Source organism: Mus caroli, unplaced genomic scaffold, assembly GCF_978045245.1.
Source record: "Mus caroli unplaced genomic scaffold, Mus_caroli_1 scaffold_7, whole genome shotgun sequence".
Lineage (NCBI taxonomy): Eukaryota > Metazoa > Chordata > Mammalia > Rodentia > Muridae > Mus > Mus caroli.
This window is the reverse complement of record NW_028227262.1, coordinates 119,906,123-119,934,109: the sequence shown is the minus strand read 5'-3', so window position 1 is coordinate 119,934,109 and position 27,987 is coordinate 119,906,123. Positions and strand designations below refer to the sequence as shown.

General features: G+C 47.9%; 1 protein-coding gene across 7 annotated transcripts; it reads left to right on the top strand.

The window, feature by feature from the left end:
• On the top strand, positions 1-27,882 carry Tspan33 (tetraspanin 33). 7 transcript variants are annotated; one of them, XM_029479007.2, is made up of 9 exons: positions 4,030-4,569; positions 8,058-8,206; positions 19,330-19,387; positions 19,944-20,068; positions 20,348-20,422; positions 22,760-22,855; positions 26,025-26,153; positions 26,510-26,671; positions 26,856-27,882. In XM_029479007.2, the coding sequence occupies exons 2-9, from the start codon at positions 8,075-8,077 to the stop codon at positions 26,955-26,957; spliced, it is 879 nt and encodes a 292-aa protein (XP_029334867.1). In that variant the 5' UTR covers positions 4,030-4,569; positions 8,058-8,074; the 3' UTR covers positions 26,958-27,882. The 7 variants fall into 7 exon arrangements, with proteins under 7 accessions (XP_085696890.1, XP_029334867.1, XP_029334866.1 ...); XM_029479006.2 differs by having other exon boundaries at positions 19,941-20,068; XM_085840764.1 differs by lacking the exons at positions 4,030-4,569; positions 8,058-8,206 and adding an exon at positions 1-80 and having other exon boundaries at positions 19,941-20,068.
• Positions 27,883-27,987: the final 105 nt, after the last annotated feature.

Below are 27,987 nucleotides of genomic sequence, written 5' to 3'. Positions count from 1 at the left end.
CCAGAGTGGAAGTACTGAGATGGTGAGCCTTTCTGGGGAGAGGAAGACAGCTGAGTCAGAGAGCGCTCTCCCTGAAGGAGGTAATGTGGGTATCCTGGCACTGGGGTGGTTTCTGTGAGAGTTTAGCATCTCTGCCTCAGCTGTCACTGTCACACTCAGGGCTGCCACTGTGATGCTGTGAGCCGTGAGGCTTTCATCAGAGCTGGGCAGGCCATGGCACTATGTTCTTAAGCTTCCGGAGCGACAGGGTCAGGAAACCTCTTTACTGTATAAAGTTCTGATCCTCAGATGATTTCTATTACAGCAAAATGGACCGAGACTTTATGAATCAGAGACCCTGACGCCAACAAACCTGTAAATCTCACACATATACCAGAAGTCAATTCTCTTAGTATTCTAGATTTTATCCTGCTTTTTCTTTGCTGTTATTGCCATTCTATCGTTACCTGTAGAAGGATTTTGCCTGCATATATGAATGTGCAGTTCTTGCATGCCTGGTGTTTATGGAGGTCAGAAGAGGGTGCTAGGTCCCCTGGACTAGAGTTATAGAAGGTTGTGAGCCACCACATGGGTGCTGGGAGTCAAACCTGGGTCTTGGGCAAAAACAATTGCTCTTAGTGGCTGAGCCAACTCTCCAACCACCTCACATTGAAAATAGAGCCCCAGACCTAAGCATGACTGACTTCATGATGAAAGTACCATTCAGGCTGTAAATTCAATATGCAGAAACAAAGGCCCAATCCATCAGAGTCTATGGCTCTAGGAAAGTCTCTAGATGCACTAACCTTGCTTTTTGGCTTCTCTAGTTCTGATTCTGGCTAACTGCTCTTGTTAACTGAAGTATGCCAACCCAGAATGTAGTTTTTGCGCTTCAAAGCTCAATCTGAGAAAGGTTTGGTATCCTGAACAACCAGTGTAGTCACCAACTAGCTAATGAAGACTTTTTATTGGCTTAAACCCAGGCAGTCTCCTCTGGTGAATATTGCACAACAACATAGCTTTTCAATAGTATATTCTAAACTATCCCAAAATTACTTGCCTCACTATAGTTCCAAGTGCTTGTGGTTACCATTAGGGTTTCTCTAGATGTGTGTGTGTGTGTGTGTGTGTGTGTGTGTGGTTTTGTACACTGCATAAAGTTTACCCTGGTGTTATTCAAATGCTGATTTCTTTGCCCCCATATCTTGTTCCAATCTGGACATGGCATTGTAATGCCTATACCAAGAATCTCCTGTAAACAATTATTGTCATTTATTCTCTGCCTTGTTAATAAATGCTGATCATCCAATGGCTGAGCAGAACAGAGAACAGGGTGGGATGGGAGAGAGGGCGAGAGGGAGATTCAAATCAGCAAGAAAGGTGGAGGATTTGAAGTCACGAGAAAGGGGTCCAGAGAGAGGTCATAGAAACACACCTGAAGCCAAAGAGTCGGATCAATAATAATATGCAAGTATTATGGGATAGGGCTGGGAGGTAGCCCGATTAGAATAGAAGGCTAAGGTAGATTAATTCAATGTTTATATTTATATTAAGAATAATTCATTTATTTACATTGCCTGTGTGTGTGTGGGGGGGTGTATATGGGTACCCATACTACAGAGACCAAAAGAAGACATAGGATTCCCAAAAACAGTTACAGTTGTGAGCTGCCCAGTGTGAATGCTGGGGACTGACCCAAGCTGCCATGCCTGGTTTTAGGATGATTTCTGATAGAGAAGCACTCAGAGCGTTTGCTAATGTCTGAAAATGAGAACCTAACCTTAGTACACTATGTTCGCTTTGGTTGTTGTTGGTGGTGGTGGTGGTTTTTGAGACAGGGTTTCTTTGTGCAGTCCTGACTGTCCTAGAACTCAGTAGTCTGTAGACCAGGCTGGCCTCAAACTCAGGTACCTGCTTGCCTCTGTTCCCCCTACCCGCAAGTGCTGGGATTAGAGGTGTGTCCCACCACTACCTGGCTCCTTGCACTTCTTATCCTCAAACAGATTCTGCTGTTCAGGACGGTTTGCAGAGGGTCTGTAGTCCCAGCTTCTTGATCAGCTGAGGCATCAGGGCCATTATCTGAGTCCAGGTATTTGAGAACAGCCTGCGCAACATCGAGCCCTCATCTCAGAGGAAGAGGCAGTGCAGTGGATGCAGGTCACTGGAAGAGCACTTGCCTCACATCCTTTATCCCAGCACTCAGGAGGTAGAGACAGGTAGATCTCTGAATTTGAAGCCAGTCTTACCTACATATAGAGTTTCAGTACACCTAGAGCTGCATAGTATGACCTCAACTTAAGAAACAAACAAACAAACTCCATGATCCTCTCCTCTATCCATGCTGGGTTTTAGTTAGCTTGATCTAAGCAGCTCTTGTGCATGAGGTCTCAGCCACTGTAAGTTCCTATGTGCAACCACAGCCTTGTCATATCCAGCAAATACTGTCTTGCTGCAAATCTTCACTACCTTTCATTCTTACACCCCCCCCCCCCATTTCTTCCTTGGTGATATCTGAGCCTTGTGGTGAGAAGGGATATTGTAATGTAGCCATCCCATTTACAGCTGAGCCTTCCACATCTCTTATTCCCCGTATGCTGGCAGGTTGTGGGCCTCTATTAATCTCCATTGACTGCAAAAAGAAACTTCTTTGATGAGGGTTAAGAGATGCACTGACCTATGGGTATAAAGATAAAAACCTTAGGAAGCTGTCTAACACTATGACCATTTAGCAGAATAATAGCACTAGAATTTAAAATTTTTTCTCCCCCTCCCCCTCCCCCTCCCCTCCCCTCCCCTCCCCTCCCCTCCCCCTCCCCCTCCCCTCCCCCTCCCCCTCCTTCTTCTTCTTCTTCTTCTTCTTCTTCTTCTTCTTCTTCTTCTTCTTCTTCTTCTTCTTCTTCTTCTTCTTCTTCTTCTTCTTCTTCTGGTTTGATAGGATCTCACTGTGTGCCCCTGGCTGATTTAGAACTCAAATGTAGACCAGGTTTGCCTTGAACTCCCAGAGATTTGTCTGCCCCTTCCTCCTAAGTGCTGCCATTAAACTTTCTCCAGCCTCTTTCCAACTCTCTCTGAAAACAGAGATCTTACCCCATTTCCTTCTCTAAAACTCTTATTTCCAAATCAATTCAACACAAACTCAGTAATTTGATCTCAAGTCCTTCTACAACCTCCATTCAGTTTAACCCATACAGCGTTCTCAGGCACCGCTGCACCAAGCCGGGAAAAGTGATATGCTTATTTTCCGCACAACACGCAGTTTGCTTTCATCTGTCCAAGCTTCGACACACCTTTTTTCGTCCACCTGGATTTCATGTCCCCACTGTCTCTAAAATCTCCTCCTCCAGTTTCTCTCGCCATGACACCTTCTGGTGCTCAACTTCTACCAATTACATAATAGTTATTCGTGCAGTTATTGTATTTCCACACTGGATTTTGAATCCTATTGAAACAAAATACCAGGGCTGGGCATATGGCTCAGTTGCTATTGATGGCAAAATCAGACTCCTCCCCAGGTTAAAATCGTACTTGTGTAGCTAGTACAATGTCCACCACATTGTACTTGGGATTCAATCTGTGCATATCCTATCAACACGCCAAACACAAAACAAAACAAAACAAAATTAAAAACAAAAAACCGGTGTTTCCACGTAGACAAACGTTCTGAGAGGGTTTGTATAGAGAGGCTGGACGGTAATGAGAGAAGAGGATGGTTTGAGAATTTCACTGTTAGGTTATGAGGCGTTTAAAACGAGCATTTAAAGTATTTGATTGCTAAGCAGGGGTGTATTTATTCTTCTCTCTCTGGTTGTTAGTACCTGTCATTTGTCGCTCTGATTTTATTGTCTTGATCCCTGAGGATCATCCTTCTTTTCTATTCCCACAGCGTTTAGCGAATTGCTCAACACACAAAGTGCGTACTTGTTGATTTTAACGTACGTGTGTTTGCGTGTGTGCACAGCAACTGGGCCGAGGACGTGGGTGTGGGATGCAGGGAACATTCCTTTTCCTCATTCTTTTCCCCTTAAGCAGCTGCAGCCTGCAGGCTTTCCGTCTAGGCGGGCAGAAGCAGAACCACTGACCCTTTAGCAAGTTGTCCCTCACAGAACAGGTGTCTCCCCCGCCTCTCGGAGCAGAGGGATGGTTGGCTGCTTAGTGACATGAGCCCCCGACCAATGAGAAGTCAGCCTTGGGCAGACTCACCAATGGCCGTCCGGGGGGCGGGCCCGGTTTCCTGAGAGCGGGGCGGGCCAAGCTGGTCTGCGGCCGCGGTGGAGTCTCCGCCGCTCACGCTGCCCGCCGCGGCTTCAGCGGCGGCGCCGTTCCCTGGCCGCGCGGCTCCCCGACGCACGGTTCGGGAGGCTCCCGGTGCGGCGCGGCTGCCCCGGCGTTCGGGTCCCCGTGGCCCCGCGGCTCCCGCCTCGGGCTGCAGGGCGCGCAGGTGGGCCGGCGGCCGCTGGGAGATAGGCCCCCCGGGGGCAGCGGCGGACCATGGCGCGGAGACCTGGCGTGCCGGCTGCCTACGGGGAGGAGTTCTCCTTCGTCAGCCCGCTGGTGAAATACCTGCTCTTCTTCTTCAACATGCTCTTCTGGGTGAGATTCGGGGGGTCAGGGGGCACCGGACTCTCGGGCATCTCTGGAGCGCCGAGGGGGCTGCCTGAGGCTGGGAGGTTTGGCCTGGGCTGCCCGGTGCCCAGGAGCGTGTGGAGTGGTGCTTCGTAGTTTTCTGAGCTGGTGACACTTGGGGGCATTTCTCCGGGGGAGGAAAACCACAGTGGCGCCGTGTCAAGAGGGGACGTTAAGAGGTGGGCAATCATCCTTGCTGCCAGGGATGAAGCTTTAGCAGGGATGAGGATCTGTGTCAGGCCATGAAATAAAAAGGGTTTGGGGAAAGAAAGAGCTGGCTGGACAGCCCCATGGGCACATTTCATGGTTAGGGACTTTCAGGCCTGGGGGCTGGAAGGCCCGACTGGCCATACGGGGCGCGGGGCGCGGGGCGGGGGTGGAGGGAGAGAGAAGGAAGAGAAACCCCAAGCCTTCCTTCGCTCCAGTTCCTCAGGGGCTTGTGTCAAGGGACTATATCTGTCCCTTTTGCAGGCCTCGGTGTCTGCTCCTGTCAGGGCTGAAAAGGGTTAAGAATGGTCTCCAGGTCCGATGTGTACCCCAGCATGGCCCCAAACTTTGCCCTACCTTCTTCAAGACCAGCTTCTCTACTTGGAGCTGACAGTCTTCAGATGATTCAAATAGGATTTTGTTGTTGTTGTTGTTGTTGGGCTGGAAGCTATGGCTCCTTTCAGAATCTTTTGTTTGGGGTGGAAAAGTGTAAACAGTATTAACCCCGAGCTCCCGACACCTGGATTTCCGTCCCCTCTCCACCATCCTTATTGATTTGACTGATCTGGGTAAATATGTTCAAGTCCACAGGCCTTCCCTTCCTCCCAGCAAAAATCTAATGCAGTGTATTGGGGGATGGCAGGAGAGGGCTGAGAATTCAGGGGGAGGGGGAGTCCATTAGAGAATGCTAGCTGAGTCCTGTTTCATAGCCAGAGTGCGTGGGCCCCTCTGGATTTGATAACAAGGGGAAGTCCTTCCCCATCTCTCCATTCTTTTGCCAGCTTCTACTGCACCAAAGCTGCAGCCCAGAAGCCTATCATCTTTGCCTCTCTCAGCCTGAGACCAATAGTTCAGATTTGCCAGAGGGAATAATAGTGGGCCTGAACTGCCTCCTGGGAGAAGGCAGATCCAAGGCCACGGCTGGAAAGGTTTCACAGGGGCCCTGGTGTGAAGCACAGGCACAGGGTACCTAAGTGCCAGCCTATTGGGACAAATGAGAGACATCCCAGAGGGTGGTGATGACGCTCACTCTCAGCCATCGTATTCTTGGGAAGATTGAAGTTTTGGGCTTCTGTCACATTCTAGAATGGTTTTGGAACTAGAAAATCCAGCAGTTGCTAAACTTCCACGGTTTTATACAGGAGAAAGTTAAATCGCAACAACAGTCAGGATTTTCACCCGTGGCCAGCAGCTGGTTAGCAGGCTTGGGCTGGTGGGCCTTGGGCTGCTGATTTTCTATTGAGCCAGCATGTGTGTAGGGAAAGTCCGCGGATGGCTGCTACTGTGGCTGGGGTAACCAGTTAACCCAAGAACTCTTGGCTTTGGTTCTGCTTCCCTGGGAGGTTTGAAAACAGGAAAAGCCCTCTCCACCACCCTGCAGAGCTGAGGGAATGTACTAAGGGGAACTCACCACATAGGGGCAGGCACCAGTGAAACCACCTTCAGTGGGGCCTCACTCTTACCTGCCCTCCTCAATGCCCGCAGCCGGTGCCTCTGTCACTCGTGTTCACGAGCGTTTTCTTGGATTGTTTGCTTCCACCCTATGCCCTTTTATCAAACAAATAACTTTGGGAGGTCACAGTCTGGAAGAGAGCTAGGCTCATAGGCCCATTTACCTTGGTGAAGAATGTAAACTATATAAATAAAATAATAATAATGATAATAATAATAATAATAATAAAACGTGTTAAAGATGTAACCACAAACACCTCATGAAGGCCTTTTGGCATCTGCACACATGGGTGACAAAATGCTCTCTCACCTGCTTGGAAAGCACTTGGATAAGCATGGTCCGGCGCCTAAAACCTAAAATAAGATAAAATAAAAAAATGCTTTGTTTGAAATCAGAAGCTAGCCATGTTGGTACTACCCCCGAATTAGAGCAGAACCCCCATTTTGGACCTACTGCAGATGCAAAAAAGTTGGTGGGTCTAGAAATAGTGTCTGGAAGGACAAGAGGCCCAGTTTCTTTCTGGCACCCACTTACTGTGTGACGCCAAGCCAACATATACGACTCTCTGTCCTTAATCTTTTTCCTCTAAAGGAGGAATTTGTCTATTTCTGTGAACTATTTATAGATGAATAAATCACTTTGGGAACTGTTTTCTCTCTCTAAGACCTAAAGGATTTAAGCATGAGTCTCTCTGTCTTGGTCCCTGGGACGCTGGCCTCCCTAAGGGATGGTGAAAAGATGGTACTGTTTGGGCAATACTGCTTGTCACTTCTCTCCTAAGCCCAGAGCCCCAGTTTTATTCCACACACGTGCAGCTATCAATACAGGGCCACTTCTCCAGCTCAGAGCTCCTCTCTGTTACCATCCACTTTAGGGACTGGTGACCATGTGATGTCCCTTGTAGGCTTCCAGTGTCCTAATCAAATAAATTTCCCCTTTCTGCTTGGAAAGCACCCATGGCTGGGACAGTTGGACCACTTTGCAGGCAGAGTGCATGTCTGGCCTGCTCCTGGGGAGCTATGTAAGGGTAGTCTTTGTATCTGTGCCTGAAACATGTTAGGAAGGTAGCCAGCATCCTCTGGGCTCACACTTGGGGATGGCAGCAGGGGCCACATCTACTGCAGCAGGGGCCCTGACCCCCGGGGCGTCTGGGATCTGCTTCAGAAGCTGGTGCCTCCCTTGGAATCAGAACCAATCCTTCCTGTTCATGTTTCAAATCTCATTTCCTCTTTGGCATGGAAGCTCTGGTTTTCTCCCCAGAATCAGGTTGCTGGGCCACTGGTCATTGAGTTTCCATAGTCTGAAAGTAACTGCTGCAAGATCCTAGAAGTTGTATTTAAACTCTTTAAAAGTAACTGCCTCCCTCCCTCCCTCTGATGGTTACTTCTGTACTGTGTGAACACACTGATATGGGAAACAGTGTCCTAGGCCGGGGCACTTGTTGGCGGGAGTATTATCAGTGCTACCCTGCTTCTCTCTTGCTGGTCCTTTATCCACTCTGAGCAGCAGATGGGTGCTTTCATTCCCTGTACTGCAGTCATGTGCACCTAGACCCCGGCTCCTGACTGTGGAGACTGCCTAATTTGACTCTGGATTCTTACTCCCCGAGGCAGGAGTGAATGCTGAACGGATGTTTGTTGCCTGAGAGAGCAAAGCTTCTTGGGGGAAGCCCATGTCTTTTCTCACTCTTCTCCCTTATAGACTTACTCTGTGAAAACACAGCCTAGCCTTGCCTGCCTGAGCAGGTGAGGTACCCAACTGTGCCTTCCTCTACCTGACACCTCTCATCCTCCAGCCAGGTCAGAAAAATGAATGACAGCTGTCCTCTTGAGTAGCTCCCCAGTGCCTCATGTGATTGCCACCCTCCACATCGGCTTTCCTCTGTTTGTCTGTGACACATGTGGATCCCATCCCGGGCCTTCCCTAGGCCAGCCTCAGCCACTGGTGAGGAGTCTTTTTTACACTTCAGACCACACGCAATAGAATCATAGTTGTGCGGAGAGTGTTGACCTAATACTACTGTGTTACAAAATGCCATCTTGTACTTTACTATGGGGCAGCATCTGAAACAATCAGATTCTTGGTTTTGGTTTTTGTTTGTTTTTGTTTTGATTTGTCTTTTGAGACAGGCTGGGCTCAAACTCATTATGTAGCCAAGTCAGGTCTTGAATTTCTGATACTCTTACTTCTAACTCCTGAGTGCTGAAATTTCAGAACACTTATACCACTGAGTGTAGCCTCTCCCCCCTCCCTCCCCCTTCCCCCTCCCCCTCCCCTCTCCCTTCCTCCCCCCTCTCCCCTCCCTCTTCTTCCCCCTTCCCTCTCTTCCCTCCCCCTCTCTTTTTCCTCCCTCTCTTCCTTCTCCCTCTCTCTCTCCCTCCCTCTCTTTCTCTCTCTTTCTTTCTTTCTCCTCTTCTTTCTTTTTTCTTTTTTGGAGACAGGATTTCTCTATGCAGTCCTGGCTGTCATGGATTTTTTTTTTCTCTCCCCAGCTCCCTCTCTTTGTGTGCATGTGTGTGTGTGTGCACACGGGTGTGTGTGTTCATCTTCTACCTTGTTTGAGACAGGGTCTCTTATTCGATGGTGCCTGTGCTAGTGTGGCTGGCCTCAGAGCATCTAGGGTTCTCTTATCCCTGCTTCCCATCTCACAATAAGAGTACTGGGATTCTAGACATGTGCTACTAAGTCCAGCTTTCACACGGGCTCTGGGGATTTGAACTCAAGTCTTCATGCTTACTACAAGTTTTGCCCACTGAGCCATCTCTCCAGCCCATCTTTTTGATTGGGACAGGCCTCAAACTTACAGAGATCTCCTTGCCTCAGCCTCCTGAATGCTGCTGATGTTATAAACATGGTGGCTACCATGCCTGTCTCCAGATAGTTTTTTAAAAACAACAGAAATGCCACACTAGTGAATTCCTGTAACTCCAGCGTTCTGGAAGCTGAAGAAGCAGAGGCTCCTTCTGCCATAACAGACTCCACAGTGAGTTCAGTCAGGCCTGCGCTTCTACATGGCAAGTTCCAGGCCAGTCTGGCTGGGCACACAGTAAGACCTTGTCGCTAAAGAACAGACAAACTTCAAACCACCATAGGTGGAGATAAGAGCCATCACATCTCAAATGGCTTCTTATCTCCCTAGCAACTCTGCTCTACTGGGTCTTGTACTAAGTAGAAAACTAAAGCTTCAGCATCTTTTTGAAAGAATTTAAGAAGTGTGCAGTTCTCCTCATGGTTTTGGTAGCAGACTATGTTTTAGACTGGTTTTTCTAGGACTGGGAGTTTGGATTGGGGCTGGGGGAACCTCACTTTGTAGCTCAGGCTATCTTTGAACTCACAGCAGTCCCCTGCCTCAGCTGTTTGAGTTTGGGGATTCCGGTAACGGTCAAATTTGAACAGTTATACTATGGAGAGTCCTTATGCTCTTCCCTTCCTCATGCATTGCCTTTGAAGAGAAAAAGCAGCCATGCATGGTCTGTGGAAGACAAGGTCAGCCACATGGCATGATGAGGAAAGGGCCCTGCTAACTCCTCCATTTCATCAAGGTGATACCGTCCAGTTCAGACGGTACAAGCTAAAAGCCAGTGTCACACAGTGGTCTCCTCAGAATTCCGGGAACAGCAGTGCTGGATGACACAGAGGCCCGGCATGTGCCGGTCCTGGGAAACAAGAGGAAGGGCCTTGCTTTGCTCTAGGTGGCTGTGAATTCCTGCAGTCCACCCACCAGGATAGAATACCTGAGAAACAAAGTAGAGACTCATTTCTACTTCCTCTAGGCTGGAGTCGCTGGTTTTGGCTTTGGTAGTGCTAAGGATTTGGTCTGGGTCAGACGTGTATCCTTTATTACCGTCTTCAGAAGAGGGAAAGAGACTAATGGAGGGGCCACTGAAACAACCCCCAACTGTCTGTAGATGGATTATAAAATGTGGAGGTCACTCCAGCTGGCGGGCCCTGCTTCTTCATTCCCTGTCTTCCCCTTTTAGGTGTCAGAGATGCCTCTGAGCCGCCCACCAGGCCTTGCTGGTGCCCTGCTATGTTCTCCTGCTTTCTCTCCCCTCCCTGAGCTCCACCTGCTTTGGAGATTGCCAGCTGCTCCCCAGGAGGACTGAGGGCAGCTGTTCTTCCTGCTTCACGATAGCCCCATGGGGAAGGCATGGGATCAGGGGTGACTGTGGTGCAGAGATAACAAGGCAGCCAGCCCAGTGGCTGCGGTCCGAAGGCTTTGATGACTAGAAGAAGTTCCTTTCCCATTTCAGAAACTCACTAACTGAGCGAACTAGGCAAAGTCACTTGGATGCTGTGAACCTCAGCTCTGTAAAATGGAGACGTAAGTGCCCTCTTGGTTGAGCGAGATGTTAGTATATCTAAGTTTAGTCTGGGGCCGGCAAAACAATTCAGCAGGTCAAGGTGTCTGTCACTAAGCCAGATGACCTGAGTTCAATCCCTGGGACCCAGAGCATGGAAGGAGTGAAACAGTTCCTCCACGTTTGCACGGTGGCGTGCACGTGTATGTGTGGACACACACATAAGCAAACAAGTAAGTAAATGAAGTTTTGTCTGGTGCTGGCTCGTGGCACTCTCAGGAGGAAGTTACTACTACTGTCCTTGGAAACAGCAGGGGTCCCCTGCTGGGGTGGGCTGAGGTGGGAGGCCCTTAGGTGAAGCCTTCATCAGGAAAAAGAGAAGGGCATGTGGATGGGAGTGACTCCAAGGGCCAGCTTTAACTTTTTTTGCTCACAGTCTCACCATTAGCCATAGAAAGATGAGAATTATATTAATAATTAGTATTTTCTATTTTATGAAAGCCGTGTGTGTGTGTGTGTGTGTGTGTGTGTGTGTGTGTGTGTGTGTATCCCCTAGGAACAGGGCTCCACTCCTATCTCCCAGGGCCTCCTCAGGGTTTGGCAAGCCACCAGCAATCAATTTGCCCATAGTTGTTGACACTGAGCTTGGGAGCCTATGTTGGCTGCCTCACCTTAGGGTCCTGAACTAGCAGTGCCATAGGGGAGAGAACAAGACTTATTTCCCTCCATATATCAAACCATGGGTGTCTTTTTCTAATTTGCAAGAGAAGCCAAAATAATGGAGATTTTTTTCACTTCCTGTTTTCTTTTTGAATAGTATCAGTGCCTTGACTGTTCACCCTCTAATCAGCGCTAGCAAGGGGGCAGAGAAAAGCCCCAGTCACAGCACTGTAATGGAAACATGGACACTGTTCGTTTAGAGTACTTACTGCCTGGGTTGTTTTATGGCATGCAGAGACATATATCTAATAGAACATCATGGTAGCAAAATGATGTTTTTATGAGATGGGAATTAGTGTCTTGTGCTTCCTCAAAATGCAACAGTATCTGTCTTAGTCAGGGTTTCTATTCCTGTACAAACATCATGACCAAGAAGCAAGTTGTGGTGGAAAGGGTTTATTCAGCTTACACTTTCCACATTGATGTTCATCACCAAAGGAAGTCAGGACTGGAACTCAAGCAGGAGCTGATGCAGAGGCCATGGAGTGATGTTCCTTACTGGCTTGCATCCCCTGGCTTACTCAACCTGCTTTCTTATAGAACCCAGGACTACCAGCCTAGGGGTGGCACCACCCACAAGGGGCCTTTCCCCTTGATCACTAATTGAGAAAATGCCCCACAGCTGGATCTCATGGAGGCATTTCCTCAACAGAAGCTCCTTTCTCTGTGATAACTCCAGCTGTGTCAAGTTGACACAAAACTAGCCAACACAGTATCTATGTAATATTCCTGTCAAAAATGTGTAAGATACCAGGTGTGGTAAAGTGGGAGGCTGGGTGGGGAGGGGTGTGGGTGTGGGTGTAGGTAGACAGCCTCAGGAGTTCAAGATCATCCTGAGCTACATAGTGAGTCTGAGGCCAGTAATGATGTGGGCCCCATTTAAAAGTGTTACACCAGAGGCTGGAGAGGTGGCTTAGTGGTGAATAAGAGCACACTGGATCTTCTTCCAGAGGACCCGGGTTCAATTCCCAGCACCCACAAAGAAGCTTAAAACTGTCTGTACCTCCAGCTTCAAGAGATCCAACACACTCACACAGCCATACATGCAGGGAAAATGTCAATTCATATTAAATAAATAATTTAAAACACAGATCACCCCAAGCTTCCAGTCTAGCCCATCTCCAGTTTTACTAGTCCCTCCCCACACACTGGTCTGGGGTGCAGATCAGTGCCTCAGTCAGCCCACATTGGTGAAGCGTCTTCTTACAGCAGATGGGAATTAACACAGAGACTCACAACTGGACAACGTGTAGACAGTGAGAGACAGTGGAGCACAGAGTCCTACATGGGGATGTTTTCATCAAATCCCTCCACTTAAGACCTAGGGGACTCTGTGGAGGAGGAGGCAGAAAGATTGTAGGAGCCAGAGGGGATGGATGACTCCAAGGAACCCATGTCTTCAGGACCCAGCAGGACTGATGCACATATGAATGCACAGAGCCTGGCAGCATGCATAAAATGTGCATAGGTTCAAATCAGACGGCAGCCAGCACTAAGAGGGCAGGGAAGCCAGCAGCAGTTGATACCCAGTGGCAAAGGGAACATCACCTCCCCTCAGTGGACTCTCACTGAGTGTATCAGCCACCCTTCAGGACAGACCCAGGGCTGTTGGCTAGCACAAGACTAACTCAGTGGTAGTCTGCGGACCTTTTGTTTTGGTTGAGCATTCTTTTGGCTTATTGGTCTTTGCTTGTTTTGACTTTTGGTTTTGTGGGGTTTGTTCCCTTGAGTTTCTTGTTTTTCTGGTGTGTCTGTGTCTGTGTATGTCTGTGTGTGTGTGAGAGAGAGAGAGAGAGAGAATGAATAAAGATGGGTAGGTAGGACCGGGCGTGGTGGCACATGCCTTTAATCCCAGCACTTGGGAGGCAGAGGCAGGCGGATTTCTGAGTTCGAGGCCAGCCTGGTCTACAAAGTGAGTTCCAGGACAGCCAGGGCTACTGAGAAACCCTGTCTCGAAAAACAACAACAACAACAACAACAAAACAAAACAAAACAAAAAAAAGGTTGGTAGGGAGATGGGTGGTATCTGAAAGGAATTGAGGGAGGGGGAAACATGATCAAAATATGTTATATGAAAAAAATTTTCAATACAGAATGCCATCCCAAAAACCTAAGTTTATAAAAGTAAAAAATTTAAGGGTGGTTTTTTATTTAAATAGACTTTTTCAAATTTATTTTTATTTATTGTGTGTATATGTATAAGTTAAGTGTGGGCATTCATGTGACATACATGTTTGAAGATCAGAAGACAGCTTGCCAGAGTTGGCGCTCTCCTTCTACCATGTGGGCCCTAGGAATCGAATTCATGTCTTCTCATAGCTTGTCGGCAAGCCCCTGTACTCACTGATCCCTTCACCAGCCCTTTTAAATAAGTACTTACACAGACCAGTTCCTCCATGCTAACACCGTAGGTCCGTATGCTGTTACAGTCAGCAGCATTCCCACTGGGCTCTGAACTTTAATCAGGCTCCCTTAGGAGCCTGTTTCAGATCCCACACTGCATTTAGCTGTCATGTTTCCTTCCTCTTCCTCCTGGTTGTGACAGTCTCTGACTTGGTTTTGATGGTGTTGTTGAGGTATTGTTGTAGGACTTTGTAGATGGCCCCTTTATGAGAACTGCCTGATGCCTGTTCTTGGTGTTCCTGTGGGTTCTGAGGAGGAAGACCACAATGGCAAAGTAACACGTTCCTCCAGTGACTCGTCACCATCGTCCCATTGCTACCGACCGTGAACGAGAGGCTGAGGGGCTGTCGGTTGGTTTCCCCAACGTGCGGTTGCTTTTTCCTCCTCTGTGCTGTGCTCTTTGGAAGAAAGACTATGCACAGCACACACATAAGGAGTAATGAGTTCTGTTCTACCTCTTTGATAGCTACATTTATTAGTTAGTCTCTATTAAGTCATTTATTTGTATTGATATAGGTACACAGACAACTATTTTATACTATGGGCAGTGCTTTAATACAGTTACATTTTTAACTTTATTTTAAAGTACATGTGCATGTGTGTAGGGCTGTGTATAGGTGTGCACATGAGGTCAAGTGCCCAGAGAGGACAAAGGCATAGGTCCCCTGGAGCTGGAGTCATTGGCAGTTGTGAGTCACCCAGTGTGGTTTCTGGGAACCAAACTTGGGTCCTTTGTAAGAACAATATGCACTCAATCATTGAATCATGGTTATTTACTCTGATCCTCTGGCCATTGATAGCTCATTCACTTGGTGCTTGTGTCTCCCCAGTGTGAGAATTCTGATTGTGTATGGTAAATGTCTCTGTGTATGAGCACCCTTGTAGAAGCCAAAGGAAGACACGGAGTCTTTCCTTCTATTCTTCTCTGCCTTATTTCCTTCCTATAGAGTCTCTCATTGGAGCTGAAACTCTGCTTTGGCTAGGCTGGCAGACCAGCAGTCTCTGCAGATATGTGCTCCCCAGTGCTGGGTACCGGTGTGCTCAGCAGCCATACTCAGCTCTTACGTGGTACTGGTTCTCATGCTTGCCCAGCAGACACTCTGACCCACTGACCCAGCTCCCCTACCCCAGCTTTATTTCTCAGCGCCTTACTTTCTGCCCCAGCCTGTTCCAAGCTCATCTGAATATATTTCTGCTCTGGCCCTGAACTAGCCCTTTCTCACCAGAGTCCTACAGATGACCATTTTCATTCCAAGGTGATAACTCACTTTGTATAAGAATACAGGGACTGGAACATACAAATTATTTTATATCATCTGACTGACAGCTTTTCAGGAACATAAATTTTCCTAAAAGCTAGGCTCAGCTATTTTGAAAATGGTACCTAGCTTTTAAAAGTTTCTAGTCAGGCTTCATTCTGTCCATTATATGAAAACCCATTCTAAGAAGAGAAGTGACTTTATCTCTATCCCCTGAAAGCAAGCCATTGGTGGGATTCTTACTATGGGGATGTTGTGCTAAAGATTGGTACCATAGGGAGATTACCAGAGTGAGAGGGAGGTTGTACGGTGTTCACATGCTGCCACAGCACCATACACACTCGGCCAGATGTCCTTCAGAGGTGAGTGTCTGAATCCTTTCTGGAGCTCCATACAGCTTTAAAGTTGATGGTGGTAATGTCTGCAGCACTAACCTTGTCGTGGCAGCGGCTTTGAGGCTCCAGGGTGGGACGTGAGGGCAGGGATGGATATGTGAAGGACAAAGCTGTGAAGAGCAGGTCTGGAGGTCTCAGGAGAGAGATGTCCTTAACGATCAGGTTAACAATTAATAATATTCATGCCTCAATCTGGATCTTAATGTAACCGATTTTCTATCTTCCATTCCTGGTTGGCTGCACTGTGGGATCACCAGGAACTCTCAGAACTACGGTTGCTTGGGTCTCCTGGCAGGGGATTCTAAACTGCTTGGTTTGCAGGGCAGTCTGGACATGGAGAGTTGAAAAGTCCCCTCCACCTCCAGGTGCCCAGGTGGCTCTAATGCAGTCAAGTTGAGAGCCAGTGCCCTAAGCTGAGGATGCACTAGCTTTCCCTACAGGGTAACAGATCACAGGCCCTCGGCACCTTACCTAACAGCTGGTGGGTTGGGTTGGAATAGCACATTTGTTTCTGTTCTCCCAAACTTAAGGTTTAAAACAACACAGATTTAATCTTTCACATTTCTGGAGATCCAAAGCTCAAAACAGGCTTTCCTGGGCTAGCACCAAGGCGTCTGTAATTCCATGTTGCTTCCCGTGTTCTCTAGGGGAAATGTCCTTTCCTGCTCCTGCTTCTGAAGCTGCCTACATTCCTTGGTCCATGGTACTGCATCACTTCAACCTTGCTTCCACTGTTCTGCCTCTCTCCCTGAATCTGCCCCTCTTCCTTCCTTCTGATAAGGTCTGCTTGTGACCATATTGGGTCCTGGGCAGTGGCAGTGGGGGGTGGGATGGGGACAGAGGAATGAGGAGATCTTTAAATCCTAAATCACATTTGCAAAAAGTCTCTTTGGCAACGTAAGATAATATATTCACAGGCTCATAGAATTAGGACATTATTGTCCTTGGGGGGCATTGTTCTCTTTACCCCAGAAGATGGAGCAAGTGTTGTAGTTACATGCCCATGGAGAGAATTAAGTTGCCCTGTGATATGTAGCCTCTCCCTCTCTCCCATTCTTCTTCTCCCATCTCTGTCTCTTTTGTTGAAGTAAGGTCTCACATAGCCCTTACAACATACCCAAGGCAGGCTTGAGCTTCTGATTGTCCCATTTCTCCTTCTAGAGCTCTGGGACTGCAGGCATGCACTACCACACCTGCTGGTTTGATCCCTGTACAAAGTTATCCAATCTAGAAAATTTTAGCATGTGAGGAGACTAGGAGCAACAAAAATACAGAATAGATACTCATTTTTAATTAAGTCCACAGTAAAAGACTATTCACAACTGCAGCTCTGTGCAGTAGAGAGGGAAAGGCAGAGGAGTTTTGTGGAGTGGGTTCCAGGTACTGAACTCAGGTTGCCAGACTTGCACACAAGTGCCTCTCCCTGCTGAGCCATCTTGCTGACCCAGGTGTGTCTCATACTGTTAAAGGGCTTGTCCAGACCTGGCGGTGACTGGCATCCCTGACCTAGGGTTTCCCTGCCTTCCCCCATGTTTCCTAAGCCCGGCCATGTGTTAGCACCTACAGCCCCACATTCGGCTCGGTAAGCTGCCCTGTTTATCCCAAGCAGAAGATGAAGGCTAATAATATTTGGACCCAAGTCAGAGGAAGGGCTAGACCTGGGTGGGGGTGAGGAGACAGGGCTGAGCATGTTGGATCCGAGTCAGAGGATGGATCTGAGTAGGGGCCAGGAGGAAGCACTATGGACTCACACACTTGATCTTAGCCAAAAGGCCAAGAAACCATAGCACTATGGATTCACAAAGAAGCATTCCAAAGACTTATTTTTAACCCAGGCCTGGCATTAACTACATACTTGTCTTTTGCTAAATAGTAAAGAATGTTCAGAAATAACTCCCAAATGGAAAAATGTCTTCCTCACAGAGGGCTAGTTTAATCTCATTACCTGACCTAGGGCCCAGCTCCCTTCTCTCACTGAAGACCTCCCAGGTGGCTCTTTCCTGCAGAGTGTTGTCTCACAGGATGTGGGATCTAGCTGCTATACCCTTCCCTCCTGAGCTGGTCAAGCCCCTGCTGCTGAGACCTCTCTGCCAGAGCCTGGCCTAATCTATTGCCATGGTGACAGTGAGTTGCTGCTTAGCACCAGCCTGGAAACTGGGCTGGAAGCTGAGCAGAAAGCTGGGGCTACCAGGCACTCTTGGAAGCCTTGGAAACAAAGACCCCTCTGGGGGCCCCTAGGAGCCTCTCATGGGCTTTGCTCTTACAGGGAGGAGCCATGAAATTTGTAAGGCCTAAATTGTCTTCTTCCATATTGGAATCAGAGTTTATAAAGATTCCTTTCTATGGTAGAGCCAGTAAGCACACTCCTGCCTTTCACATTGGTGTGTACTTTTATCCTTGGCTTCCAATAGAGTTAGAGAGCTAGAGTCTGCATCTGCCAGGAAGACCTGCCTGCCTTTTGATGTAGGTGAGTTAGAATTCAGAATTGAACAAATCCTATGTAGTCCTGTTGGTGATGGTATATAGTATTCAGTGTCAGAAATTTAGGTGATTTCCAAGCATTATTTTATTCAACTCTCACAACATTTTTTTTTTCGGGACTGACGATATGGCTTAGTGGGTAAAGGTGTCTGTAGCCAAGGTGACACTCAGCCTGAGTGTGATCCTAGGACACAGAGCGGAAGGAGAAAATCAGCACCCGCAGCTGTGCTCTGACTTCATGCGTGTGCTGCAGCAGGAGCTCACACACAAACAGATGTCAAAATGGAAACGAACTTGTTTTTATTTATATGCATGTGAGCATTTTGCCTGCATGTGTGTAAGTGCCCTCAGAGGCCAGAGGTTCCTTCCAGAGGTAACAACTGGAGTTGCAGGTGGTTGTGAGCTGGCACGTGGGTGCTAGGGCCTTAAGCCAGGTTCTCTGCAAAAGCAAGTGCTCTTAACTGCTGAAACTCGTCTCCAGCCCCGAAAACATTGTTTAAGACGTAAGAAATATAAGTTTAGCCAGGCAATGATGGCTCACACCTTAAATCCCAACACTTGGGAGATAGCAGCAGGCAGATCTTTGAGTTCGAGGCCAGCCTGGTCTCCAGAGTGAGTTTCAGGACAGCCAGGGCTACTCAGAGAAACCCTGTCTTGAAAAACCAGTAAGGAAAGGGGAGAGGAGGGAGAAAGAGAAAAAAAGAAAAATAAAGATATGATTATATTTTAGATAGTTTTGGCTGGAGAAATGGCTCAGTGGTTAAGAATGTTCACTGCTGTAACTCAGGACCTGCCTGGAGTTTAGATTCCAGCTCCCACACAAAACATTTCACAAACACCTTCATCTCTAACACCAGGTCCAAGGATCTTCTGTGCCCTCTTCTGGCTTCAGTGGGCACCCACACAGACACATGTGAAAATTAATTTTTTTTTTTGAGGCAGGCTCTTGCATTGTAACACAGGCTGGCCTTGAATCTTGGTCTCCTATCTCAGCCTCATAAATGCTGAAATTAAATGCCATAAGCCATCACACCTGTCCCTTGTCCTTAATTCCATCTTCACATGCAGAAATCAACGGCAACTCAGAAAGTTGTCCCAAATGGAGTTCAGTATTTGAATCTCTCAGAAGGCCATGCTTTGTTTTAATTGTGTCTCTGTGTGTGTCTGTGCGTGTGTGCGCGTGCACGTGTTCGTGTGTTCGTGTGTGTGTGTGTGTGTGTGTGTGTGTGTGTATATGTGTGTGTGTAAGTTTTGGTGCTTGTGATTGAATCCAAAGCCTTGTGCTATAGTCCTGAGTTATGCCTCCAGACCTGTCTGGAAGCTTGTACTGTCTTGATTCCTCCATCTGTGAGATGCAGACACTATCTGTCTCACAAGATGATTGTGTTATAGAGAATGAAGGAGAAAATGCTGAGGAGCGGAAGCGCCCTTAGCGGTGTTGGGTAGGAGATAGCTGCACCTGTGCCCTGGAAACCTGGCCTCTCCTGACTCCTCTCCTGTTCCCACAGGTCATTTCCATGGTCATGGTGGCTGTGGGTGTCTATGCCAGGCTAATGAAGCACGCAGGTGGGTTATAGGTCTCCCTCTGCCTCTCTTCACCCTTGCTGCACCTCTGCTTGCTCCAGCGCTGGTCCTGGGCTGAGGTCAGAGGAGCAGCCCCCTGAACCCAGTCTTACTGGGCCACTTGAGATTGGCAGTTCCCGTGGGTTTTCCTGTCCCCCACCCCCAGATCTGTCTGATCTAAGCCCTGGAGAGAAGCTAGGTCTGCAGAAGCAGAGAGCAGTCACGGACTTGGCCCCGCAGCCTGTCCTGAAGCGACTCAACCTCAATCCCCCTGCAGAGTATCTAGGAATCGGCCCAGCCAGTGAGCCCTGTGCCACTCTAAGTGGCTGCTCCACTCGTGAGGCTGGGATGGAGGCTTTCCCCAGTTCTTCCAGTTACATGCCAGGACTCCTCCAGCACACTTTTGTTCTTTCCTGTGAGGAGGTCTTTCCCATAATCTCCACCAGACAAGGAGGTTCCCCCCAGGACAGGAAGAAAGATTGGGTACACCCTCATCCTTTCCTGGGAGCCCCTCAGTGGGTAGCAGACTCCGGCTGAGGGTCAGCCTCTCTCCCAGAAGCAGCCTTGGCTTGTCTGGCGGTGGACCCTGCTATCCTGCTGATCGTGGTGGGCGTCCTCATGTTCCTGCTCACCTTCTGCGGCTGTATCGGATCCCTTCGGGAGAACATCTGCCTTCTGCAGACAGTGAGTGGTCAGGCCGTGCAGAAAAGCCTTGCTCGCTCGTCTTCCTTGTGCTTCCTGCTCCCCTCTGCCATCCTATAGAGGTCCATTCTGTCCCCTCTGTTGCATCCTACCCTCTAAGCCTGTGCTGTCCGCCCCTCTGGGTGGCCACCTCTGTAGCATTGTCCTAGAGGCAGGAATCTTTGTTGTATTGGGGGTGTGGAGAAGAGTCTAGCTGCCTCTCATTGGCCCTGGAAAGGGCTGCTTCCCAGAGCAGTGATGCTGTTCCTTGTCTTGCCATAGTTCTCCCTCTGCCTCACCATCGTGTTCCTGCTGCAGCTGGCTGCTGGCATCCTGGGCTTCGTCTTTTCAGACAAGGTAACACTGGGGAGCCTGGAGGCCTCTTGGTACCAGAGGGAGGAAGGGGAAGTTCCTACTGATTAATTAACCACAGCACATTTTCCCCTGGGAAGCATCAGCCTTTGAAAGGTTTCCCCTAGGGATGGATAAATGGCCTCTAACATCAATCTATTTAAAGAGAATTTCATGACTATAAGGTGTTTTCCTTTGACAACCTGATGCCATGGCGCGGGGTGGGGGTGGGGTGGGTGAAGGGGGATCAATAAACATGAGGAACATTAAAATAACCTACATCTTAAATGGTAAACAACTAAGTAGCACTCAGTGATCAAAACCACAGACAACTTGAAGAGACTGTTACTCAAACCCTGTTTATTGAACTAGCTGTGGAAAGCAGAGGGAAGGCAGACCCTGTTCTGAACCGTGCTGCCCGCATCTGGAGGTCGGCTGCCCGAGGCAACAGTCCTAATTAAGAAGCAGCATTTCCTTTAATCCCAGCACGGGGAAACTGGAGGCAGAGGGATTTCCACTAGTTTGAGTCCAGCATTGTCTGCCTTGTAAATTCCAGTGTAGATGGGACTAGTAGGAGGGAGAAATCTGTCTATTTTTAAAAAGGAGGAAAAGTGTAGCAAGGTGTGTTGGTGCATCCCTTTATTCCTAGCATTGGGGAGGCAAAGGCAGGTGGATCTCTGAGTTCCTGGACAGCCTGGTCTACAGAGTGCATTCCAGACCAACCTGAGCTACCTAATAAGACCCCACCTTGAAAACAAAACAACACCTCCCCCCAAAAAAGGGGGGGAAGAAAAATGAATCAGAATTCCATTCTCAAGTTACAAATAGCTACCAGGAATAAAATACAAGACTATGAAATAACATCACAGGAACAGAAGCCAGGGGTGGTGGCACACACCTTTGATCCCAGTGCTCTAGAAGCAATCCAGGCCAGCCTGATCTACATAGTGAGTTCTGACAGCTAGGACTATATAGAGAAACCCTGTCTCAATAACACACACACACAAAGCCCTAGGAAAAAGTAGTTGAGCAGAGAGAGACCCTGGTACAAGCAGCTAGGAGCTGCTGAGCTGATTTGTAGTTGACAAGTCCTTCTGGCTTAATGAAGTAGATCTGAGTCTAAAGAGCAGTTTTCTTGTGTCCACTAGAGGTCAGTGTCTCCACTTAGTGAGCCCCTTCCTGCTAAAACAAAACAAAATTCCCTCACTGCACCAGTCAACAAGTATTCTGGGTACTACTATGCAGAGGTAGGTAGAGAGAGGTAGATAACACTGCATTGTTCTGAAGGAGAGTTCTGAGAAGCTGTGATGTCAGGAGCACTGTTGCCCTGGTCCACTGGTCCACCCAGGGCAGAGTGGATGGGCCTGAACCAACCAACGTCTTCCCTTGCAAGATCTCCTTCAGATTAAAGATGAGCTGAGGGAATATGAATTGGTAGCTGCCCCAATTTTAATTTTAGTCTGTGATTCCCTGCCCCCCCCCCAACTCTTGGGAGGCAGTTACTAATACCTTTTAGTGACATGGGTCTGACAGTGACAGGGCTTCTCAATTTTTAGGCCTTGGGATGAATTTGAGGTAGAGTGAGGCTCTCTAGTGAGTTAATGACCCACAGGGTGAGATAGGGTTATCCAGTGTATAAAAAGGGAGGCAGGCATAGGAGCTGGTGACAGGGCATAGGTATGGTGGAAACTGGAGCTGGGACAGTACGCAGGGACTTAGGGCTGTTTGGCTGCACTAGCTTTAGTGGCTGTTAGCATGCACCCAGAATAGGGGGAGAGCCTTACCAAGCCTGTGCTGATCCTCTGGAACCTGGCACGAGGGAGGGAAGGGCTACCCTGGGCCTCTGACCCTACAAAATGTGCTGTGACAGTAAACCATAGAGACATCTGGAGAGGAGAGCAAAAGACACAACCAGTAGTGTTGGTGACTCTCCCGATGCTGTGATAAAGCACCATGGTCAAGGCAACTTAGAAGAGTCTCTTTGGGCTTACCGATCCAAAGGGGTAAGTCTGGCGTAGTGGGGAGATGTGGCAGCCACAACGGGTATGGTGGCAGACGTAGGATGCTGAGAACTCACGCCCTGAACAGGCAGGAAACAGAGAGTGTCCTGGGAATGGCATGTAGCTTTTAAACCTCAAAGCCCACACCTAGTGACATACTTCCATCAACAAAGCCACGCTACCTACACCTCCCCACCCAGTGCCACCAACTAGGCACTCAGACATCTGAGACAATGGGGGACATTTTCATTCAAACCACCGCAAATGCTGATCTGGGTTTGCTGTTATTTCTGAAGGGATTAATAATTATGAATTAATCCTGTGTCCTGATTGTGTCTGGCAGGCTCGAGGGAAAGTGAGTGAGATCATCAACAATGCTATCGTGCATTATCGAGATGACCTGGATCTGCAGAACCTCATTGACTTTGGCCAGAAGAAGGTACCAGCCAAGTGTGGTGTGATCACCCAGTGCCCTGTGGGCAGGGGTAAAAATGTTACTGCAAGAAACGCCTCACTCTCTAGGCCAATGGACTTCTTTTACCTGATAAATAATGTATTCTAAGAAGGGCTTTGTGGGGGCAGGTACTGCTAAGGGCATAGAATGTTATATATAGCATTACATATATACATAATATACATATACAAATGTGTGTACATACGCACATCTGTGTGTATATATATATATATGTTTATATATACACACATATGTGTATATATACACAGATGTATATATTATAATATACACATATGATACATATATATAATATATATGCTTATATAAAGAAGAAGAAAGGAAAGATTATTAGTCTTACAAAAAGATTCTGGAAGAATTAAAAAAATTGTAAGGGATTACCTATAGGGGAATGAGGAATAATCAAAAATTATTATATATCACATTAAAAATTGTGACAAAATATATGTAATCAAAAAATACTATTTTGTGCCAGGTGGTGGTAGCACACACCTTTAATCCTAGCACTCTGGAGACACAAGAGCAGGTGGATCTCTGACTTCTAGGCTAGCCTGGTCTATAGAGTGAATTCTGGGACGGCTAGGGCTACACAGTAAAACCCTGTCTCAAACAGACAAACAGAAAACAAAAACAAAGGCCATTTTGTTTTGTTTTGCTTGTTTTTGTAAAATCAGGAGTAGAACCCAGAGCTGTCAGCACCATGGACAAATACTCTACAACACTGAGCTATACCCATAACCCAGAATTTGCCCATTTTATGTATTGAAAAGATTTACATTAAGTGGATGTATTGACACAACTTGTAATCCTTCTTAGTTGGGAGGCTAAGACAGAGTTCAAGGCCTACCTGGGTTATTCAGTCAGTTCAGGGACAGCCTGAGTAACTACTGAGACACTGGGGTTATAGCTCAGAGGTGAGCACCTGCCTTGTATGTTTGAGGCCCTAGGTTCAATCCCAGCATAGAAGGAGAAACGTTGGGCTGGAGAGATGACTCAGTGGTTAAGAGTACTGACTGCTATTCTAGAGGTCCTGCAATTCCCAGCAACCACATAGTGGCTCACTGGGATCTGATGCCTTCTTCTGGTATGTCTGAAGATAGTTACTCATATAAATAAGATAAATAAATCTTTAAAAAAGGAGGGGGTGGGCTGGTGAGATGGCTCAGCTGGTAAGAGCACCCGACTGCTCTTCTGAAGGTCCTGAGTTCAAATCCCAGCAACCACATGGTGGCTCATAACCATCCGTAACGAGATCCGACTCCCTCTTCTGAAGACAGCTACAGTGTACTTATATATAATAAATAAATAAATCTTCTAAAAACAAAAAAGAGGGGGTAATCATATTGTATGTAGCCATAACCACCATCTGTTAGCAGAACTTTTCCATCTTTGCCTGTATGGCAGTGCACACTGTCCCTTCTATTTGAAAAGATGGAATTAGAAAGATTAGCAGTTCAAAGCTAGACTTGGCTTCATATTGAGTTTTAGGCCAGCTGGTTACAGGAACCCCCATCTCAACAACAAAACAAGACAAAAATCTCTTCAGGACAGTGAAACAGCTCAGTGGATGAACCTGCTTTTTTAATTGTTATATGTAAGAACGCTGCAGCTGTCCTCAGACACACCAGAAGAGGGCGTCAGACCTCATTACGGATGGTTGTGAATCACCATGTGGTTGCTGGGATTTGAACTCAGGACCTTCGGAAGAGCAATCAGTGCTCTTAACCGCTGAGCCATCTCTCAAGCCTGAATGTGCTTTTTATAAAACCCTGACAGAGAGCCTGAGCTTGATTCCAGGGATCCACTGTGGAAGGGAAGAACTAACTCCCCAAAGTTGTCATCTGGCCTTTCCATGTACGCCATGGCACGTGTACACACAGGCACACACACATACACACACGTGCGCGCGCACACGCACACACAAAAAACCTTTCCTTCTTTCCCTGATGAACTGTGCCCATTAAACTCTCTCCATTTCCCTCTCGTGGAGGCCACCACCATTCAACCTTCTGTGAATATAACACCATGTGAATGGGATTATACCTATGTGTCCTGTCATGTGAATATAACAGCATGTGAATGGGATTATACCTATGTGTCCTGTCATGTGAATATAACAGCATGTGAATGGGATTATACCTATGTGTCCTGTCATGACTGACTACTGTTACTTGGCATGTTGTCAGGTGTCATCCATGCTGTATGTAGCATGTGTTAGAATTTCCTTTTTTAAGGCTAAATAATACTCGGTGTGACTGCCTCCTCGTTCTGTTTATCTGTGGGTGGACACCTCAGTCACTTTCACGTTTGGTGTTCTAGTTTAGGCTGCTGTGACTCAGTTACATTTTGAATGAAGGCATCTTCAACACCAGTGCTGCATCTCTGTTCCTCTGGCTCAGCAGCCCTCAGCTTTGAGATCCAGTTTGCTTCCATGGAGTAATTGTGAGATCCTGATATTGAAGATTTTCTTCTTGTGATTTATTTTATTTTATTGGTTTTTTGAGACAGGGTTTCTCTGAGTAGCCCTGGCTGTCCTAGAACTCACTCTGTAGACCAGGCTGGCCTCGAACTCAGAAATCCGCCTGCCTCTGCCTCCCAAGTACTGGAATTAAAGGTGTGCGCCACCACACTCAGCTTGTGATTTTTTTTTCTTATGTCAAGGTTTTGGGTTTGGATATTTTAAAAATATTTTTTTCTTAGTAGTGCTGGAGTGAATCCAGGGGTCAAACACTTTAAGCATATGCTCTATTGCTAACACCCCTGGTCCAAGCCAGTAATCTTGAATATCCCCTTTCCAGACTGGTTTATAGGGTTGTAAATTCAGAACCTTCTCTCAAGAGGTAAAATCTGAATAATCTCTCTCTCTCTCTCTTTCTCTCTCTCTCTCTCTCTCTGTGTGTGTGTGTGTGCATGCGCGTGTGCACAAGCCAGCTGGAGTATAAAGCACTAAGTTATAATGAGATAAAGAAGGAATTAAGAGAATTTCTTTAGTGAAAGAACAGAGAAGCTTGGGTCCCTCATATGCTTGCAGTACCTTGAAGTTACAATGGAAGCTCGCCTTCAGCTTGGTGAGTCCCCTGGCCCCTCCCTGTGGGGGATCAGCAATTCCTAACCTTTCTGGTGGGCTGTGTTGCAGTTCAGCTGCTGCGGAGGGATCTCCTACAGAGACTGGTCTCAGAATATGTACTTCAACTGCTCGGAGGACAACCCTAGCCGGGAGCGCTGCTCTGTGCCTTATTCCTGTTGTTTGCCCACCCCCAACCAGGTGAGCAAACACCGCTTGTCATTTCCTCCCAAGTAAGCTCCAAGTTACTTCCTGGGCAGAAAAGCTGTTATGGTGACACTCCTTCCTGAGCTTAACCAGGTGGCTGTGCAGGTTTGTCTTCACCCTACTGTGATGGTCACTTTAGCCTTTTACTCTGAGCCCACATGGGACAGAGATAAGGGGATGGTTGGGCCAAGAGAGCTCAAAGGAAAGGAGTTTTGTATTTAGCCATTTTTACTCCAGTGTTCTCCACAGACATTCTCTAACAACTTAGGGGGGTTGGGAAAGTTGGCAGGTTTGTCAGCCAGTGTTTCTTGGTGTGGGAGTACCATTTGGCTTCTCAACATTTTCCTCAGGCAGTGATCAACACGATGTGTGGCCAAGGTATGCAGGCTCTGGACTACTTGGAAGCTAGTAAGGTCATCTACACCAATGGCTGTATTGACAAGTTGGTCAACTGGATACACAGCAACCTGTTCCTGCTTGGTGGTGTGGCACTAGGCCTGGCCATCCCCCAGGTAACTTACCCTGCCCAACTGGTAGGTCTCACACTCTGCGAAGGTTGTCTTTTGTAGAGACACCCAGGGATCAGTTGGGTACTGACATAGCAGAGGGACCAGAGAGGGATGTGCTTGCTGCATTGGAAGGACTGAGCCTGGGATAGCAGGATAGTCCACCCTGATTCCTTTCTGCCCGTTGCAGCTGGTGGGAATCCTGCTGTCCCAGGTCCTCGTGAATCAAATAAAAGATCAGATCAAGCTACAGCTCTACAACCAACAGCACCGAGCTGACCCGTGGTACTGAGAATCCTTCCTGCGCCTCCTTACCGTGGCGACGAGCATCTCAAGGACCAGCAGCAGAGGGTGCTGAGAGCACCCAGTGCAGATTTGGATTCCAGCCCCCAAATGAGGGCCCAGTGGAAAGAAGCAAGCTCCAGAAGGCAGGACACAGATGGCTCAGGTCTCCGAAGGATGTGCCTCATCTCCCCATCCTAGCCTCAGCATTGTCCGAGAATTATTTCATCCTGTTTGTAACCTTGAACATTTGAGTTTGTGTTTTTAGTTTCCTCTGGGCAGAGGTGTGGAAACAGCGGCGGCACAGAAAGCTGTAGGGTTACTAGCTGCATACTTGTCGCTGAGGCACAACAGACAGCTCTGTTAAGGCTGCTGCTGAGCTAGGTGGACAGAGTCTGCTGCCAGGGAGACCTGGCTGTGCACAGACACTGGCAGCCCTGCAGGAGTCCAGTTGGCACAATTCCGCCTCCAGAGAGGCTGGGAGTGCAGCGGGCAGAGCAGCTGGAGCCTAGGGGTTGGACCGGACCGCAGGGCATATGGGGGATAGGAGTGAAGGGGGTATGTTTACCAAATGCTTGCCTAGCCGCACTCCCAGGTAGTCAGAGTGAGCTATATCCTGCCCCTCCCTCATCTCCATGGAAACAAGGCAGCAAGGGCAAGGGGTATAACCGCAGCCAAATTCATCCCCACCCGCTCTGTAAAATGTTTGGAACCGTGGTCCCTATATTCTGCGTTCGGCAGAAGCCGGACTAAGCCATATATGCCCTTGAATTCCTCTCTGTCTGGCCTTCCCGCCCCAGCAAGTGGGGTTTTCTTTAACTTGGCAGAGGAGTGACACCACCCCCCACCCGCATCCCCTGCACCAGAACTCAGTGTTTCTACAGTGTAAGAATCGGGAATCTGGCAGAAATGGCAATAAAAGTTTGTTGACATGGGCTAAGCTGTCCTACATCAATTTTCCATTTGGGCAACTAGAAGAAATGTAGAAGGGACCAAACTGTGGGCCTGCCTTCTGGAAGAGACTTGAGACCCCTGATCCG

Excerpts from the sequence above, each read along its gene's own strand:
- Tspan33 (XM_029479006.2), top strand. The coding sequence starts at position 8,075 with ATGACAGCTGTCCTCTTGAGTAGCTCCCCAGTGCCTCATGTGATTGCC. Across the intron at positions 22,856-26,024 it reads TTGACTTTGGCCAGAAGAAG|TTCAGCTGCTGCGGAGGGAT; the intron begins GTACCAGCCAAG and ends GCTGTGTTGCAG. Across the intron at positions 26,672-26,855 it reads TAGGCCTGGCCATCCCCCAG|CTGGTGGGAATCCTGCTGTC; the intron begins GTAACTTACCCT and ends TGCCCGTTGCAG.